The 19,612-nt window shown below is 39.0% G+C and overlaps 1 protein-coding gene across 4 annotated transcripts in view; it reads left to right on the top strand.

Moving 5' to 3' along the window:
* Positions 1-19,612, top strand: part of prkcaa (protein kinase C, alpha, a) — a 124,956-nt gene that overhangs the window by 68,651 nt on the left and 36,693 nt on the right. For all 4 annotated transcript variants that reach the window (XM_026304169.1, XM_026304168.1, XM_026304167.1 and 1 more), the window contains exons 4-8: positions 5,529-5,640; positions 6,911-7,039; positions 16,619-16,775; positions 16,971-17,105; positions 17,370-17,463. In XM_026304169.1, coding sequence (XP_026159954.1) covers positions 5,529-5,640; positions 6,911-7,039; positions 16,619-16,775; positions 16,971-17,105; positions 17,370-17,463 — 627 coding nt within the window. The remainder of the gene's footprint in view (positions 1-5,528; positions 5,641-6,910; positions 7,040-16,618; positions 16,776-16,970; positions 17,106-17,369; positions 17,464-19,612) is intronic.

Genomic DNA, 19,612 nt, shown 5'->3' with positions numbered 1-19,612 from the left:
CTATGGAAATGTTGTCAACAAAAGTGGTTTGTGTTTCTTGTTTTTCTGCCATTGAGATTTTTACAGTGCCAGCTCAGTGTGATCTACTCTATTAACTGTGTTGAATTTCTGTGTTTTTCTGAGAACCTCGATTCAGTTGTCACCATCTTTTTTGACTTTCTGTAGACTAATGCACAGATGCCATCACAGCCTATTCACACTATGCCCTTAGTGTTGAATTGGGTGTTATGGATTGTCAATAAACAGTATATCAACAACACTTTAAACATAAACTATTATACTGTAAATGATGTAATTCTCCTCTATTGATAAAAAATTACTCTGTGTTGGTGCATGTAACATTGTGGGCAGTTGCATTGTTTCTCATATTACCAGCTTTCAAAGAGTGACTGTCTTCTGCATCATCCAGTCAGCATGTTATTCCCATTATGGCCTTCTTGTGTTGAGCCCAGTGATTGAGCTGATTTTTTTCAGCATCTGGTTTCCTTGCTGTTCTGGCAAGGCAGCGCCACCCAGTCTGTCTTGAATTTCCCATTAAGACCTAATTAGACTGTAACAGGGACTAGAAGCCACAGGGGTAAACCTCTCGATTCCACGGCTCGCAGGAAAGACCTGTGATGGAGATCCTGTTGTGCCCAGTGTTGTGTAGTCATCACAGATCATCACAGTAAATCTTTAAACTGCACCTTGCAAATCAGTTGGAGCAGACAGTTTTCATCAGCCAAGCTTGAGGCTTGGCATTAATTCACTTTGAGAGGTTAGCTCAAGTGGTTAATTATCAGAAAATGATTTTGTAACGATTTAATATTAACTGAAATTATTTATCAAGTAAAACTACTGTATCACCGCCATATTCTGTAGAGGCTGAGTCTTGATAAGGTTTTCACTGTGGCACACCATGTGATTTATAGCACACCATCTGATTTATAATCAAACGTCTCAACAACTCTGTACTGCACATGAAATCTGGTTGGAATTTACAGTGTGTCTTGCTCAGGATGAATTGCACCTGCTTCTGCTGATCACCAGATCTTTCATCTAATGCCTTCATCAATTTGTTCAGTGTTTTGGTGTAGGATCAAGTAATATCTCAGTTGTAATCTGTGTAGTGTAAATAATTTGAAGTTCAGCCTGCTGACATTGTAAACTGAGACGGTGAACAGAGCAAACATTATGCCTGTTTGTAACATCAGCATATTAATATTGTAACTATGAGCATGTTAGCACACTGACATAAACATTTGGCTCTAGACACTGCTGTTGTCACGTTTTAGTAACGGAGGAAACTTCATCCACAAACGAAACCACAGGACTGAAGGGAAAGGGGCTTTATTTCACAGACAATTATGACATACAACCAGTAGATGTCCATGTAGAGGTAGGTCAGACATGAATGAACAACATCCGGCAACATGCAGACCAGAAGACTTGCTTCCCAAACATTTCTGCGAACGGGATCTCCGTTGTTCACCACACATGACTCATAAGCCCGACTCCAGTCGGGATAACAGGAAAAAAACACAAGGAAACCGAGCCGCTCCGCTCAGTGGAAAACAAAATATCAACAGGAGATCGCCCAGGTACAACTGGTACTTCCCTGGTCTCCTGTAGTGTCCGTGAGTCAATGACGGCAAAAGAAAGTCCTAGTCGTAGTCCCTCGACGACTAGGAAGCCAACAGTCCATATTCGGATATGCGCAGATTAAGCAGAGCCGTAGGCACCGCGGAGGTTGGTAAACAGACAACCTGGCAGACGCCAATGGCACAACCAGGTGTATAAGAAGCCCTGGGGAAAAATGAGGCGCAGGTGAAAACAATCACTAATCCTGGGAACAGAAAATAACCAAACCAGTTCCCGTCATGATCCACCAAAGTAAAAGCAAACAGGAAGTCCAGACTGCGGATCATGACAGCTGTTTCACAGACCAGCTACAACAACATGGACGCAGACTCTTAGTCTTGTTTGACTGAAAAACAGGTCATTTGATGTCATACTTTAAAAAGAAAGATGTGATGACCTTTGTTAATAGTTTTATAGACTACAGTACAAGATTAATCCGTTCATCGAAAAGAGGCCAATATTTGGTAAATCTAGTTATTGTAGGAACACACCTGTCAAACAGCCTTCAGCTGTGTTATTTCACATTATCTAGGAACATATAAGCTGTTTTTGCTGATGTTACAGTTGATAAAAATACATGATTCATCTGTAACTGAATGTGGCTCTTAGTCGCCATCACTCATTCATGCCGTGGATGGAGGGAATGGGGCGGGGGTGAGAGGATAATCCTTCAGGATCAGCTGTGTGTGGGAGGACATGAGTAAGTGCAGCTGGCGCTCTCCCTCTCTCTTTCTCTCTCTCCACACTCTGTTTACCTCTCTCTTTTTCTTGTCTGTCCCTAACCAACATGCTGACTGCTGGTCTGTACACAGTGTGGTTAGGGCTGCTAATTGGACAATATGCACTGTGACTGTGAATATGTGAATGTGTAATTTGTCCTATCTTTGCGTGAAAACAGTAACTTCACAAAACAGTCGGGTTTAGTTATTTTGATCATTGTATTAAAAAGTAAAAGTGAAAGAATCTTTTGGTTATTGTACCCTGTACAAATAATATGGTTGCACTCTTAAGAAATAATCCTGCATACCCATCTACTGTATCAACTGTGTGTTGGAGGATACTCAAAATGATAGATACCTTGACTATGAGCATTAATCTGTTCTGGTCACAATAGTTTGGCAGGTGTATGTTGATCAACTTAACGTGAGATTAAAATATCCTGAGATACTTTACACTTAATGGAAGGCATATAAGATGTTTTTACTGTCCTTTAGCAATAAATCACCAAAATCTGTTTGGAAGGTTTGAGCTGCTGATTGATTGTAAAGATTCAGAGACATGGCTAGTCACCTTCTGTTTTGGATTCAGGCAGATGCAAGCTGTGTCTATGACCTGTTTCATAATAGGATATCCACAATATGTATTTAAAGTTGTCTAACTCAGCTAAAATAAATGAAAGTCATCTTATTTTGTACTTACAGGAGCAGAGGGCTGAAAGACAGAGGAAGCATTTCTCTTTCTCATATAAAGGTGTGAGAGGTAGGGAAATGACAGACAGAAGCAAAATCTGAGGGGCCTAAATGAGTCTCTGTTGCATTAGTACAGAGACCAGTGTCAAACTGACTGAAATAAACTGAAACAGCAGCATTTATCACTGTGGCGCCTCACTGCGTGGTTCTGTCAGCTCTCACTGAGATTTGTATGACCTGTTGCACCCCTTAGTGATGATTTATTTCTCCTGAGTCAAACCATTTTCATTCATTTCATGAGATACTGAGAACCAGGGACAATATTCTTCCCATTGATACATTTCCCCAGTCTTAATAAGGTCCTGTCTTTCCTAAACTTTTTAAGAACTAAGTTGTTCTTTCAAATAGGTGCAGTGAAAAAAGAGCAGACTAGCCTGGATAATGTCTATGCAGAGGGATTTTAACTCTGAAAGAGATTTGCAATACAGCGCCATTTGAGAATGAGCAGGAAAGCAGATCAACTGGGCCCTTGGAAAAGTGGCAGTCCTCCAGTTTTCACTCCAGTGTAGAGTGCTTCATGAGCTGCAGGTTCAGTGCAGAAAATGACTGAAGATTGTATATATGTCACAAGAGGTGCACCACTGTGTAATGTACATGCTGCAGTTGCATTATAATCAGCCTGTACTCGTCCACTTACATTCAAGCAATACCCAAATATTAAAGCAGTAGCAGTGATATTTACCATAGGTGTATGTTACACATTTCATCTTATGTTTGCACTGCAGAAACCAAAGGAGTACTCATGGGGAGGCAACTGGTCCTTCTTGTGCAACAGATCAGAAAAGACTTTACTTACCACTCATACATATTTACTTAAGGTAGAGTTTGCACCCAGTGCCACTTGTTCAGTTTAATACCATACCAATATCATATTTTATTGAACCGTCCATTCAATATGCAGGAACAGACAGAGTGCCAAATAAAATCAACTGGGCTCATTAATGTTACATTACAGTTTTAATACTGAACTGAACTGTGTAGTGAAATGCTGAGAGGATGAATTCTAGAGGTTTCAAGTGGCACAATGTGTTATCTCCAGTTAGGCACACACAATTGCCTCTGTGCAACTTACTGGATCACCTCCTGATGTGTCAACAGGTGTTGGTTTATCTTTACCAGTATCAACTCTGTTGAATATTTGACCTTCATTAACTCTGTTGTCTCCTGCATCACTCTCTATTTATGCTGTATATCCCCAGCATTTGAACATTCAAATTTATAATAGATGCTATTGCAGTGCGTGATGATAAAAAGAGTGCTGCATTTACTTGAAATGGGGAAGGAAGCTATCCATGCAAATACTGGGGCTGTATGTGAACGAATCACAATGCACAGGTTATTTTATTGGTTTACTGTCTCACAATGTTAATCCAAATATCAATGTGAGCATATTGTATGTGTCTTGTGATAAGAGTATACTGTAATAGATGTGTGAAATCACACACCACAGACATGCTGATGGCAAAGAGAGTGAGATTTACTTTATGTGCCTTAAGTTGTGCTATGTTTTCCATCAGAATGAATCTGTTATTGATGTCATGCAATGCCTAGCTGCTATGTTGTATATAAGATTTCTGATCTGTTTACCATGAGTGAAAAATCTACTGACAGCATTCATCACTCACAACATTCGATGGGCAGATTAATCGGTTTCCCTATTAAGAGATTTTCACACAAACAAACTTCTCCATGCAAGTATGCAAACAATAACATGTCAGACGAATAGGGAATAAAAATAGGGCATCATACTGGACATTGTGATCTATGGAAGAAAACAGTCTACAAGCAGAAGCCAACAAAGACAGTACAGTCTTATCTTTACAAAGGCGTCATTCAGCCCCTTGCAAACAACAGTCTTATACACAGTGCAGTGTTATTCTCTCCATTAAATGCTAATGTATATCATGTTTGGGCTACTAATACATTAAGGAGAGCGTGTTGTGAACCTTGATAATAGGAGACTAATGATGAATGAGAAGCTTTTGTGACAAATAACTCAACACTCTGACATTGAATGAGAAAAAAAGTGATGATTGTGGGCAGTTGGCAATTAGCAATGAATTCTCTCCTGAGTGTCTGTCATCTTTATGACACACACTAGTGTCGTGTGATGCAGTAGGTTGATTTCAGGAGCCATATTTTTCTTCAGTAATGTGTGAATATATCGTGGTTTTTTTCATGAGATATATATTTGGAGATTATATACAGTAAAAGTTTTTGGGTTTTTTTCCCCCAAACTGCATAGACCACTTTTAAAACTGGTAGTGGCATCTTAAGCAGCCATTAGACATGTTTCAATGAAACATTATACTATTATCAAGGTAGACAATGAAATGATGCATCATAATGAATCAGACATCCTTTATATTAAGGGTAGTAGTGTTCTTGTAGCTGTTTGCTTTTACAGCCATGTGACTGCTTCCCATTTGATTCCTCCAGGACCCCAGAACAAAGCATAAGTTTAAGATTCACACCTATGGGAGCCCCACCTTCTGTGACCACTGTGGCTCTCTGCTCTATGGCCTCATCCACCAGGGAATGAAGTGTGACTGTAAGTAATTCAGTTTAATCTCTATAGCATCTCAGTCAGTGATGTATCTTTTTTTTTTTTTTTTAATTTATTACAAAACGCCAAACAATTTAAAATGAAACAGTCATCTGTGATCATTATAAACAGTCTAAGAATGATGTCAGTACAACAATATTTAGTAAGGAGTCAAAGCTCCTGTGCTTCATCAGTGGTGTAACTGGTTCTTTAGACTGTAAATCACACACAGTAAAGCAAGAAAATGGATCCTCTTATCCAACTCAGTGAGACACGAGTGGTTTATTGTAAGTGTTACTGCACACATTATTTCTATAGAGCAAATTTATTAGCATCAATCAATTGAAAAAAACATTGTTCCTCTTCACAGAAATTCTCACTCATTAAACTTACACATTGTCTATTTTCAGTTCACAGCTATGGTCCATGCACCTTGAACAGCCTTGCAGAACCAAGTGTTTATTAATATCCTTCCCTCACTCTTCTCTTCACTATTGTGTTGGTGGATTAAAGTCTAAATGCCTTAATGAGCTCCTGAATAAAATATCTGCCACCTACTACAGACCAGTACAGAGTTATGCCTGATGGTCGGCCGGCATAAATAGAAATATAGAGAAGTAAATTAGTTTGGCAGCTCTAATCACACAAAATAAGAATGATCTGTAGTATGTTTAGGCTCTGCTAAACCACAGTAAGGCACAAAAAATAAATTGCTCAGATAAAGAGTAAGCCATCAGCATTATAATTTTTCATTATTTTGAATGCTGACATTGTGGCATGATGATGTAACATTTGAAACTGTTCTCAGTCCATGACAGGGTGGCTCAGCTGGCTGGCACACATGTCTATCTGGCATCAGAGGGTTGAATCTGGGTCATAACCTTGTTATTTTCTCTTTCAGACAGCTTTTGAAAAAACAATCCTTTAATATTGTGCTAAACACATATGATATTTGGAATGAAACTGAAATATGTCCTTATGTAAGTACAGTAAATCTAGAAGAAATTTTTAAAGCAGCTTACTGTATTGGAACATTAGGCCCTACTAGGCTGTGTACCTGCACATATTGCTCTCAGAAGCTGTATTGTCTTAGCAATATAAATTGAGCAGGAACATTCCTAAATTAAATTTTTAAAAAATGCAAAAATCATAGCCACAAACTATTTAATCAATAAAAAAATAAGTTGTCAGACAAAGCCCTGAACAGTCAGTTCAACTCATTTTGATAGGAGAAAAACCTCCTCTTCTCTGATTTCTCTGCCCCCTGTCCTTCCAGCCTGTGACATGAACGTCCATAAGCAGTGTGTTATGAATGTGCCCAGCCTGTGCGGAACCGATCACACTGAAAGGAGGGGGCGTCTTTACCTCAAGTGTGAGGTCAGTGGAGATAAGCTGCAGGTCACAGGTAGGTCTCTTAACTCACCCTGTTAGTTGCCTACACACTCAAACACTCACTGTGTGTGTGTGTGTTTGTGTGTGTGTGGGTGTGTGTGTGTGTGTGTGTGTGCGTCACTCCAGGTGTGCTGGGATGAGAATGTAGGTGGTTTCAGATGGATGTTACTGTTCTGTTGCGATTGTGAGCCAAGATCAATTTCAACACTTTACCTTTTTCTGTCAATAAATCCTGACAGTCCAATTTCACAGAGATATTCACTCTCTCCACCCCCTGCTGCCACTAACCTGAATTAGATCCTGGTCACCATTAGCTCTGACTTAAGTCTCCCTACTTGTGATGCAGTGAATCAAACTGCTAACTGCATGGCTGGTCTTGTGACTATTTCCTTTTGGTGCACAGATCGATAGAGCCTCTCCTGCTAAAGATTCTCCTCTAAGAAGCACACACTTGGAAGGCAACCCCAATCCAAATATGTATTCCTGCAGTGGTGTGTGGTCTGCTGCGTGGGCTTTGTGTTGTTACTTTCTTTAAACTCTCACGACTTGCTCTGTGTTGGTTAGAATTTCTCATGTAACTGTCTCTGCAAAGTTTATCTATTCTTATGTCTCATCAGAATTACACAGGCAGGATGTGAGCACTCTTTACCATTATCTGTCTCTCCCTTATTCATTAGCTATCTGAAAAAGATGCATGCCATGTCTATTCTTTACATTATTGTTGTGGACAGAGATTCATGTCTCTTTTTGTCAGTCCCTAAAATCCCCAAGGTTTTTGCGCACACTTTTCTGTTCTGTTAATGTATTTTTTATTTTCAGTGCATATTCATCGTTTGCATGCCTGTAGTCCAAAAATAAACACGCCATTATATATCTTTCAGTTTATAAATCACAAATGATTTGACAGTTTATAATTAAGTGAAGCTAATTTCATGTATTTATTTGTCGTGATGATGCACAATGTGAGCAGTGTTTGTTTGATAGTGCTGTGAGTATAGACTCTTGGATATGTGATGAGGGTTTTAAAGAGATGTGGCTGCCACACTTTGCCACATCATTGAACATAACTGACTACTAACAGGTTGCAAGAGCTTGTAGTGCAATAAAAGTAGTTATGGTGCAGAAATGTTGCTGTACAGTTTACAATGCAGAGTTTTACAGCACCATGTGCAGTGAGTCATTGACTTTTAAGTAGATAAACCATTTTTACTTAGATAAAACCTAAAAATAGTGGACTTTGCACTTAACCAAACTGGATCTGTATTATTTTATTGGATTAGTTTTTATGGAACCACGGAAATAAAATAACATATTTTTGTGCAAGATCTCATTTTGCTTAGTATTTGCAGGCATGCTGTAAATCCCCTGGCTGTAATGACCTGCTATGATCTTCTAGTAGTGAATGCAAGGAGCTGACACCAGACAAATGTAATCATTCAATTAGCTGGCTAACAGGGGTCAGTGCATCACAAGGCCCTGGCAGTGAACTTCACTGGCTTATTTACTTATCCAATTATCACTGGAAGAACTGGATAAATGTAGTCAGGGAGGTGGTACAGTAGCCACATACAGTACAAGGCTAATACAACACAAACCTTAGGAAACATGTTAGTAATAAAAATGACTTCCACATGTGTGTGACATTCATGTCAATTTTATCATATCTCGAGGACCAAAGTCTGCTCACCATACTTGTGATTAGTGTTTTTATACACAGTTGAGCTGAGTCGAGTTTCATTCATTCTAATGACACCTGCCATTGGCCTTAATTAACATTGTAACATGTAAACTCTTTCCAAATATCTGACTTTCACCTTTCTCAGCTTGTTCATATACGCACATCCACTAGTTGACATTTTTAAGACCCTATAGAGAGTATGATACTTTAAGATGATGTAGTTAAAAAAAATAGATAACACATAAAATGTTGCCTGTGCGAATGCATGTACTATATACTGTAAATACACCATCCCTGTGAAGCTGGGCTTTCAGAAATATTATTTGACATTTGAAAAACAGACGTATTCTCACATAGAAATGATTTGAAATGAAATTGACGCAGTTTTTGGCTACATCTTCTACATAAACTTTCCAGTCTAATATTGAATGGTGCACAGAAACACACTGCTATCAAAACGATAATGATAAAGTGGATGCATATTTTACTCGTACAGTATGCATTATTGTACATTTGTGGGAACATCAGGAATGGCCGACCACCATTATCACCTACAATAGTGCTTGGCTTGAGTGAAAAATTGCAGCCTCTTGTCCTTTTGTGTGACATAACAGCTATTTCCTAATGTGAAATCAACATGCAGATTATCATTTGCATGTGTTCTACTATTTCTGTGTGTGTGTGTGTGTGTGTGCGTGTGTGTGTGTGTGTGTGTGTGTGGGTGTGCGTATAGAACTGCTGTACCAGCCTGCAGCCTACACATGCCGGATTGTATCACAGATTACATTAGCTACTGCACAAGGCTTGCAGACAGCCTGCCAAGCAAAATGGTGAAGACCTTAGAAAGAAGCTGTGGTGCATGGCTGGAAGGAGCAAGCGTTACATCATTTTCAAATACGTGATGCTACAAACACAAGTGTGATCCTTTTATTTGGATGTGTATACACTGTGTATTCGTGCATTCCTTGTTGCTACAAATTGCATATATACAGTTGCTAGGTGTCGCTAATCAGTAAATCCCTCAGACCAATTGACTGATTGATAATCCAAAGTATTTCCTGTGTATTCATGTGGTAAACTATCGTAACTACTTAGTTTTGCCAGTGAGGGATTAGTAAGTAATGCAATCACTTCTGCAGAGTGAAAGAAATAACTAATTACGTCCTTCATGTAACATGAACATGAAACCTGTTGTGAGTCCAGCTCTGACACAAAGTGTGAGGCTACTTACCCAAATCTCTAGTTCCCATTGCTCTGGCCTAGAGAATCATCTGTTTGGATTGCCAGTGCCTATTTTACTTGGCTTATTGTGATAACCTTTTCCTCTTTCCACAATTCACTTAAAGCAGATTCAAATCTACTACCAATTTATAATTTAACAAAACTTATGGATAGACACGAGTGTCCAGAATAGATATGGTGCTTTTATTTCGAGAGGGACTGGCTGATTGAGTGAGTGAGTGCAAAAATCCTCTTAAATGTGCACACAGTCAATTTTAAATGAGTGACTCCCAGTTTCTTTTGAAATTCATCAGTTGACCAGAGACAACATGTTTGACCGGAACTGACATGGCTGCCAGGGAAAGCAGCCGTCCTTAAAAGCCATACATGAATGCACAAATGAACTCCAGCCAGACAGAAAGAGACAGACATTCTGGCAAGAGGTCCTGAAATGGCAAATTGAAATGAGTCACCCAGCAAAACAGAGTGCACTTCAAACTTTGTGTAGCTTCCAGAAACATGCGCTGTGAGAATGCGTGTTTATGTCAGGGTGAAATGGTGAGTGAAGGTCACATGCTGAACAAAACAAAACAACTTCTGTTTCTCCTGTGAAAGGCAGACGTAGCCCACTACCTTGTCCTCCGCCTCTCGTTCCTGCTCACAAACAGCTCTCCTCTGTCTGATGATGCTGAGGAAGCCGCCCTACTGTTTGTCAGCAACCCTATTGTTCATTGACTCTGTGCAAATACTCACTTGGGAGTGCATGTTTCTGTAGTTTCTGTCCATATTCTTTTATTTACACTCATCTTCCTTGCTATGCATGAATGTGTGTGCAGGCGCTTGCATGCACCCTTGCTGCCTGCAAGTCCTATGGGAGTGTACGAGAGACAGTGGTAATAATTACATTCCTATTTTGTTCCCTCGTTGACTCACCCAGTTCTGCAGAAAAGCCTCATTTAACAAGGCCTTTGCTCTCCCTCTCACTTCCGTCCCTATTTTTATCTCTGCTGTCACCTTTTCATTACATTTCTCCACTTGTCTCAGTGTCCAGATGTGTCTCAGCTATCTGTTGCATTAATGCAGCTGTAGTGAGTTTTATATAGATGCAGTGAAGTTATGTGTTTTTGCTCAAAGTGGATGTAGTGGGTGGATCAGGGAAACCAGCTGAAGAGTCAAAGCTTTTGAGCTACAGTGACACAGAAAAAGACAAAATTCACCTTAATCAGCATTAATATTTAATACATTTAAATAAAATGTAATAAAATAGGCTGATATTTTGCTAATCATTCCAATATGTTCTCAATAGATGCAGGAAAAGTGCAGTGCTCCTGGAACAAAAAAAAGTTAAATTTTGGCATTTAAATTAGGGAATACCAAAATGCACTGCATCCCCAGCTACTGTATCATCTTTATGAATTGGTTGTAGGTTGCATGCAAATAATATGGAATCACTCTGTGCACATTCACTTTTGTATTCTGGATAAAGTTACTGCAGTATACTGTCCTTTCATACAGAAAATGACTGTTCTCTAGCATTGTACTGAAATTACTGAATAAACAAAACAAATCTACAACTTGTTTTAAAATTCAAGCCAGGAATCTGTTATAGGGGCTCAAGGAGCTTCTGCTACTCTAGTGTATAAATGTTTGTGCAGCATTTCATCTTGTGTATTTGTATCTTCAGCCATTTTTAAAGTTAATTTCAATTATACATCACTTTATCACCTCAGTAAAGTTCTTTCAAGGGGATATTTTTGGGTGGTGAATGTTTACAGAGACAGTGTAAAATTTTAAACTTAATAAATAGCACTAAGAGCATCCTTCTATAAAAGAAGAACGAATTTAACTCCTTTTAATTTGTTTATACAAAACATGTATGGCCTGTCTGGCCTTACTTCCCACTCGTCTGTCTCTGCATCCCTTTTTCTACCACTTCTTGCTATTGAACCAACCATGATGATCAGAGTTAGTATATTATTGAAATGTCAGAGTTCTTCTACCTTATTTCATTAACTTTCTAATAGCTTTAAATGGATCGTTACAGTTTTCTGTGCTCTCCATGTTTGTCCTTTATTCAGTCAGTCATTCAAACAAAAGTGATCATCCTGCTCTTTACTGTTGATGCTCTGAATCCCAGGAAATCTTGCTGGGAGGCAAAGCTGTGGTTGGATCAAGGCTGCATCTGGGGTTAGAATATAGCCTGCAGGTTGCCAATCGATGATCACTGTCCAGGGATCTAGATGCCACTGACTTACTGCCATTGCTTCCACTTGGCAGCATTTTCTTACAGTAATTTCCATTTCTTTGTAGTATCTGAGTCATAGTGCAGGAAATCCAACAGCTTCTTGCCAGAAGAAAATGTACTTAAAAATCTAGCTATTCCAGTTTTTGAGTAAATCAGTGTTAAAATAGAGCAGCTGACAGCACTTGTGGTGGTACCAGTGCCAGCACTTTTCCACTGCAGAGGGTTGAGTACTGGGACAGGAGTGTCTCATCTCTTCGTGTTGTGTGTGTTGTGTGTTGTGTGTGTTGTGTGTGGGGGGGTAGTACTACATTAGAACCTAAACAGCCCTGCTGGTCAACACATTTCCTTACAGCAGTTTTTAAATAGTCAGCGTTCATAGGAGGACAGAGTTACATTGACAGGGTGGAGAGCTTAATTAGAAGTTTAAGGTTTGAAGACTATTTGCACAGGGAGGTGAAGGACAAACATAGCTGACCTCATTTTGGGGGTTGTGCCATCTAATGCCAGCTGAGGATAAGGCTTTCTGTGTTAGCATGTGTTTTACTAATTATGCAAACTCCTGAAGGAATGGAGGAATCTGTGAAATTTAATGACTTGCTCATAGTTTCATAGTAAAGAAACGCATTGGGACATTATTATGTCAACACATACACACAATATAAGAAATGTTTTAATATAAGAATCTGTGTTTTCAGATTTTTAAACTGAAATACTGTATGTCGCAGATTTTGTTTTATTTTTTTATCTGAAAAATCTTTCACTGAATCAAATTTATCATTAATAAACTCAAACCACTGTTTGCAAACCAGATTATACTGGGATACTTGATACTTGCTACAATACCATCACTAACCTAAAAAGCATCCACATATTTGAACATATGTAGTTGATTATTAAACAAGTGAATGAAACAGCAGGATCATGAAAATCATGGACTACAGTTTGTAGTTTGTCTCTGTCATATTAACAGAGAAGTGCACACTGTATGGGCCAGTCTCTTTCTTCTTTCCGTGTTTCTGTGGAGCTCAGAGAACAGCTGAACTTTCTGTGTGATTTCTGCTGCCAGACTCCCAGAAGTCATGTCATTGGTATTCCCAGTCTGCTTCCACAATCCTGCCTCAGTTCCCTCTTCTCAGCATGTTGCACACTATCTTCATGCCATTTTAACATATGCCCCTGACTTTCATTGCCCCAGGTTTTTTCTTCTTCCTTAGCTTTTTTCTTTGTTTTTTTGTTCATTTGTTTTATTCTCTTTCATCTTGAAAAGCAGAAAATTGACAAGTGCATCATCAGCTGCCGTTTTTTTGAACACAGAAAACAGTGTTTTTTTTTTTTTTGTTCTTCTTAGCCCAAGTAGATTCAGCCTGCATAATGAGCCTTCTAAATGGTGTAAAATGTTGCAACAGTTGCAACTGAAAATTAGCAATGAAATCTGTCCAGACATCAGCAGCATGTCATAGAAAGATGAAGGAAGACTCACCTTACATGTCAATGACAAACTTTATAACCACAGTAAGTAAAACAGTTAACCAGTTTACGGTAGATGAGGTTCAGATCTCATTAGGAACAGATTTCATGTGGCAGTCAGCATTAGAGACAGATTAGTAAAGCTTGGCTGTATCAGAATTTGATTAGACAAAGCTGATAAGCCTTTGAATGACATATGTATGTAATGTTTGGTTTTTCCATGGCTGGTTAGTTTTAGTTATAGTACATTTGGATTAAACAGAGTTCAAGAAGTTGTTTTTTGGAGAAGCAGCACCATGTTTGACTTGTTGCTTGGGTTTAAATTCAAGCCAAGATAAGTTGTGAAGACTTGTATCTAAGCAACTATGTTAAATCCCCTCCTCACACCCCTGCTTCCTTTGTTTGTGTGTCTGTTTATATATGCATGTGTTTCCAAACTCACTTCCACACAAATAGATAGCACCATATGCACAGTGTACTTACAAACACATGCTCCTGTATATGTCAAACCATGCAGAAATGCAGAAAACCAAGCTTTTTCATTTACCAGTGGATGTTTAACTGTGACATTTTAACACTATAGATAATGTGTCTGCTGTAGTTTCTGCCATGCATTTATATGGAATCTCAGTGCCAGCCAAGATGAATTAGGCAGCCTAGATTACCCCCTACTGGTCATGACTGAAAGTACAGTTTGACCATGGCAAATAGTTCACCTAATGTTCTGTCTGCAGTCAATAAATTATAGCCTACACACACACACACACACACACACACACACACACTGTGCAACCTATATCTTTACCATCCCTATCAGGAATATTCATTGTATCATTTGATATGTTTTAATTTTATTTTGTTTGCATTGTTTAACATCACTTTTCTGGTTACTGGAGATAAAATCACAGACATCACACAAGGGTTCTCCTAAAATGTACAAATCAAAAATAATGAAAAAAGACGAAAAAGATTAAAAGATCATTTTATATTCAGATAAATAATATTCCACACCAAGTTGGCCACTGATTTTATTCCACATTCACATACGCAAACAGCCCCTGAACAATGTCCCTTTGTATGGTGTGCTCTGTAGTGTTGATTTATAAATGTAATTTGGGTGCTGGGATTTGCGTACATAGGGCCAGCAAAACAAATATTCAAAAAATGACCTTTAATTTCCATGCACTATGTAGGTTACATGGAACTCATTGGACTATAACGTTTGTTGTAGATTGTTACAGGACTAAAGACAACTGACCCTATATTTGAATGAATGTTCATAAATATGTCATGTTGATGTTCACAAGAGTTTTCTTCTGTAAGATAGTAGGTGTCTAACCACTGTGAAATCACCCCATGTGCCTCCCGTTAGTCTACTGAAAGCTGACACTAAAAATAATTCTTCAAATATACAGCCTACTATTTAAGCAGCCACCTGGTTTTTCAGCAATAAAGCACACAACATTTATCCATGGTTGTTACTTTATAACAGCTATTATTCTAGTAACACAGACTATTAGGGACCATCTGTTTTTCCAGAAAAGATATACATCACACAAAATGTGTGATACCTTAATGAGGTTTTTAATAAATTCAATTCTATCTCATTTCGCCTGTTTAGGAATGAAATGAAAATAAAGAGCTGCAACAAGGTTATTATGTTTTTAATCTGAACATATAAAGAAAAAAAAAAAGTGTTTCACTCACAATACAGTACACAGCAACTTGCTCTGTAAACACTTTCCCATTGGATTTCTGAGAAAGCAGAACGTCGCAGGCTCCAAATCACTCAATACCTTCCCACCCCTTGTTTCTATAAGCATCTGTCTCTCTCTTCCCATGTTTGCTCCCTATCTGGCACAACGTGTGTGTGTGTGTGTTCTCATCATCTAACTTCACACCTTGCTAACAACGGGCAGTACCCAAATCTACCTTTAAATGTTAAAAATTAAAACCAAAACAATACAGGAAGCTATTTCCTCTTGGCCTATCTATAACCACATCAAGCATAAATTACAACAATAACCTATGACAGTTTCTCTTGTGCTGTGTTGTGTAACTTCTTTATTAGGAATAGAATAATGCAGTATTGCAGCAGGTGCTGTATTAACATTCATTTTAATCATTTATCAATCATAATCCCATCAATACTATATCTCATTCAGTTTTAGTAGTTAAGTCATGCGATCTTTATCACCCTAGCTTAGCACTTTCCTCTCCAGATTATTTTGCATCTTTGCTGCTCAGGCCACATGAAGAGATATCAGGGGTCTCCAGGGCCTGAGATTTAGCCAACCAAGACAGGCATGCACCCTTTCCCTGTGGGGGCTCTGGGTGCATTGAGTGTCAGCAGGGATGTTGTAGAGCATATATGTGTGTGTGTGTGTGTGTGTGTGTGTGTGTGTGTGTGTGTGTGTGTGTGTGTGTGTGTGTGTGTGTGTGTGTGCGTGTGTGTGCGTGTGTGCGTGCGTGTGTGTTGTATGGTAGCTTAGGTCTGGCAGTGTTCCACAGCTCAGGGCTAATGGAGTGCTAATGTCTCTGGTGTGCCTTTATTTACTTTACTTAAGCCTGACACAGCCTGCAATTTTGATTCATTGCTCTTGTAACACTTCCTGTATCTGCTACACATTAGGCTCATAGGCTGTGACTTCAACACCTGTAGTTTATTCTATTGTTGTTCACCGGCTAGTTAAAAGACTCTGCCTGTTTCTCTAGATTTCAGTGATTTGTACGAAATTTGATTTGTATTGAAATGAGCTAAATTAAATAAATCCATCTGTTTCCTTCAGCAATTACAGCATGTTTTTGATGTGTGCTGAATAAGGGATAAACGAGGACCACGGTGCTCGGTGACTTATGCAAACTGAAGCATTACTTTTACAATCGCTGATACACTGCCAGTCATATTGTATGTACAAGTGGAGTTCACCTATTTCTCTGTAATTATATTGATCTTTCTGTCTAATATTCATTTCCTTCAGTGGGGGAAGGCAGAAACCTGATTCCCATGGACCCCAACGGTCTGTCTGATCCATATGTCAAGCTCAAGCTCATACCAGACCCGAAAAATGAGACCAAGCAGAAGACCAAAACCATCCGCTCCAACCTGAACCCAAAATGGAATGAGACATTTACTTTGTGAGTAAAGCAGATGCTGTCACCTTCAGCTTCTGTCCAATAGTAAGCTCCCCTAAACCGGATATTTGTAACATCAATTTACTGTCAGACGTACATTAAGAACTGAAAAACTGCACATTTTTTACACTGTTGATTCATCTTATAATTCCTTAGTTTCTTGTTTAATAATTATAATGCTGTCTCTGTGTTGCACAGCAAGCTGAAGCCTACAGATAAGGACCGCAGGCTGTCAGTGGAGGTGTGGGACTGGGACCGGACCACCAGGAATGACTTCATGGGAGCCCTTTCCTTTGGCGTGTCAGAGCTCATGAAGTCTCCAGTCTGTGGCTGGTAACACTGCCTTCTTTACGGAATAATTGTAGTTATTCATTCTTCATTTATTGTTTGGATGCGCACAGTGTGGGGTTGACTAGGCTGAGGTTTCCAGTTTGAAGTCCAGCAGACTCAGGAGTTCAACACCAGTACACTGGTAGAGTAGAAGAAGCAGAGGCAGAAGAACAAATCATCCAACATTTGTATCTTTGTTCATCTGTGTGTTTCTGTCCTCATTGTCCCTGTCTTTACCCATTCCTCTTTGCTTGATGTCTTTTTCAGGTATAAGCTACTGTGCCAGGAGGAGGGGGAGTATTACAATGTTCCCATCTCAGAGGAAAATGACGGTAATGAGGAACTAAGACAGAAATTTGAGGTGAGTATTGTGCTAAGATGGCCATAGCTGTGTATTATTTTCAGCTGATTGTCTGTTTGACTAATTGCTGATGTAATTTCTGTACATGTTTGGCCTCATGGTGTTGTCCACGGTTAGCTCCCTATGACGCTGGCTTACATGTGAAATACGGTGGTACTGTGAACCTTTATATCAGGTTTGTCCAGGTTTGTGACTGCAGCCATCAGGCTGACGCTGTCTATCCTATGTCAACACACACTTGTTTATACTGTTTAAATGAATCCATTTTTAATGGGTGTGTATATGCATCCATATGTCATGCCAACCTGAAAGCATTTTATAAATAAGTATGTTTATCATAATTATTGTAGGTGTCCTTAGTTGATGACATTAGAAATTAAAGGTGACAGCTGCAGCTTTCAAAGGCCTCCTTAGCTCATGGTCGGCTTGTACTGCAAATTTTACCTCTTCGATGCATGTGTGTATTATGTGTGTGTTGTCAGTTGTTAGCATTATGTCCCTATATCAGAAGAATTCTAGCCAGGAGTTAAATTAAAGCACATTCGGACTCCTTTTGAGTTAGTTCTTTATGAATATTATCACTGGTAATGATTTTTTTTAGGACAACCATGAGATTTTTTCTAATAATCACTACTTATAATCAGCTCTTTGTCCATCAGTGTGATGCTTTTCTTCTTAATCAGGTGAATTCAGCTCTAAGATAATTCAAACAGATTTATATAAAATTATTTCCTCAATCAAATGGTAATGATGTGTAATGATAATGATGATTGTATGCACTTCTCATAAGTGACTCTTACTGGAGAGTTTAAATCATAAGCTTTTGCCTCTTAAATGCCACTCACACACACACACACACATTCTCAGTCTATTTTTATGGGAGGTCAGTGATGAAACATGACTGCATGCTCTTTTCCTTCCTCCAGTGTGCTGCTTCAATGTCTCTGGCCTGCTGAGAAGGAGGCAGTGCTCTCTGTGGTCCTCTGATTGTCTGTCATATTGTTCAGCCTCTCAGCCCAGGTCTCTGGAAGACACTTTCTAAAGTCATTTTCCATGACATTTCTGCTACATTTAATGGGAAGTTATGAATAGAATGAAAAAGAATGCAGACATACTATAAAGGTCATGTTGGGACTGAAATCTAAACCTAATTTAAAGAATGTGATGGTAGAAAAAGGTAAACTACTCTCATTACTTGCAGTTAATCTGTGTCTGGTCTGGCTCCACAGACCCTTCTCAGTCTGCACACCATCAGTTCATTTATTAATCTGATAATTAATGTAGAAAGTAATTCCTGGTAACTGTGGAAAATGCAACTTTAAACCTTTTACGTCAAACCTTTTGCTTCTTTAAAAAACATCAACACAAAACATCCATTACCTGCTGAGACAGATTTACAAAGAGAAACCTTCAACTTGTCAACCAGTTTTGAGAGATGCATGTTTTTCAATGACGACACAAAGGTTGGCCACTGTAGGTCTTTGCATAGGAGGTGATGTTCATGTATGAGGGCTGAAGAAGGAGGAGAGTGGTGAAGAATGTAGTGTTGATTACTGTCATTAAAGTCTGACCTTCTACCACCTGTTTGCATGTAGTTGTCATTGTAACAGGCCCACAAATCCTACAGCAAATACACTGATTGAAATGAACAACAATAATCTAATTAGATTTTTAAAGAGACCCACATAGCATCAACCTCAGGAGTGAAACATGAATGGTATCTCACACGACTCCACCTTTTTACAAAGCTGTTGTCTGTGTTTTATAGCTTTTGCAGCTCCAGGTCTTAAAAATGTGCCGTCCACTTGACTTTATATGTATCTTTGTTGGGCTCCGTGTGGCCTGGAATATTTTTCTCTCCTCTTATTCCATTTTCTCCTTCATAACCCACACTGTGGTTCTCTCCCTTTTTTCCCTTAGCTTCCTGCTCCCTCCTGTATGTTTGGTGAGACTTAAACTGTACAAATGCTTCTTCATCCTGTGTTACATTGTCATATTTAATGCAAGAGTTTCTCTTTTCCTCTCTCCCCTTCTTGTCCCCGCTCTCAGGATTGCCAAATTAATTTTAATCTAAAGGTAGCCTTCTCCTCTCCTCTCCTCTCTCCTCTCCTCTCCTCTCCTCTCCTTTCCTCTCCTCTCCTCTCCTCTC

The sequence above is a fragment of the Mastacembelus armatus genome, chromosome 1 (genome assembly GCF_900324485.2).
Source record: "Mastacembelus armatus chromosome 1, fMasArm1.2, whole genome shotgun sequence".
Taxonomy (NCBI): domain Eukaryota; kingdom Metazoa; phylum Chordata; class Actinopteri; order Synbranchiformes; family Mastacembelidae; genus Mastacembelus; species Mastacembelus armatus.
This window is presented reverse-complemented; position numbering and strand designations above follow the sequence as displayed.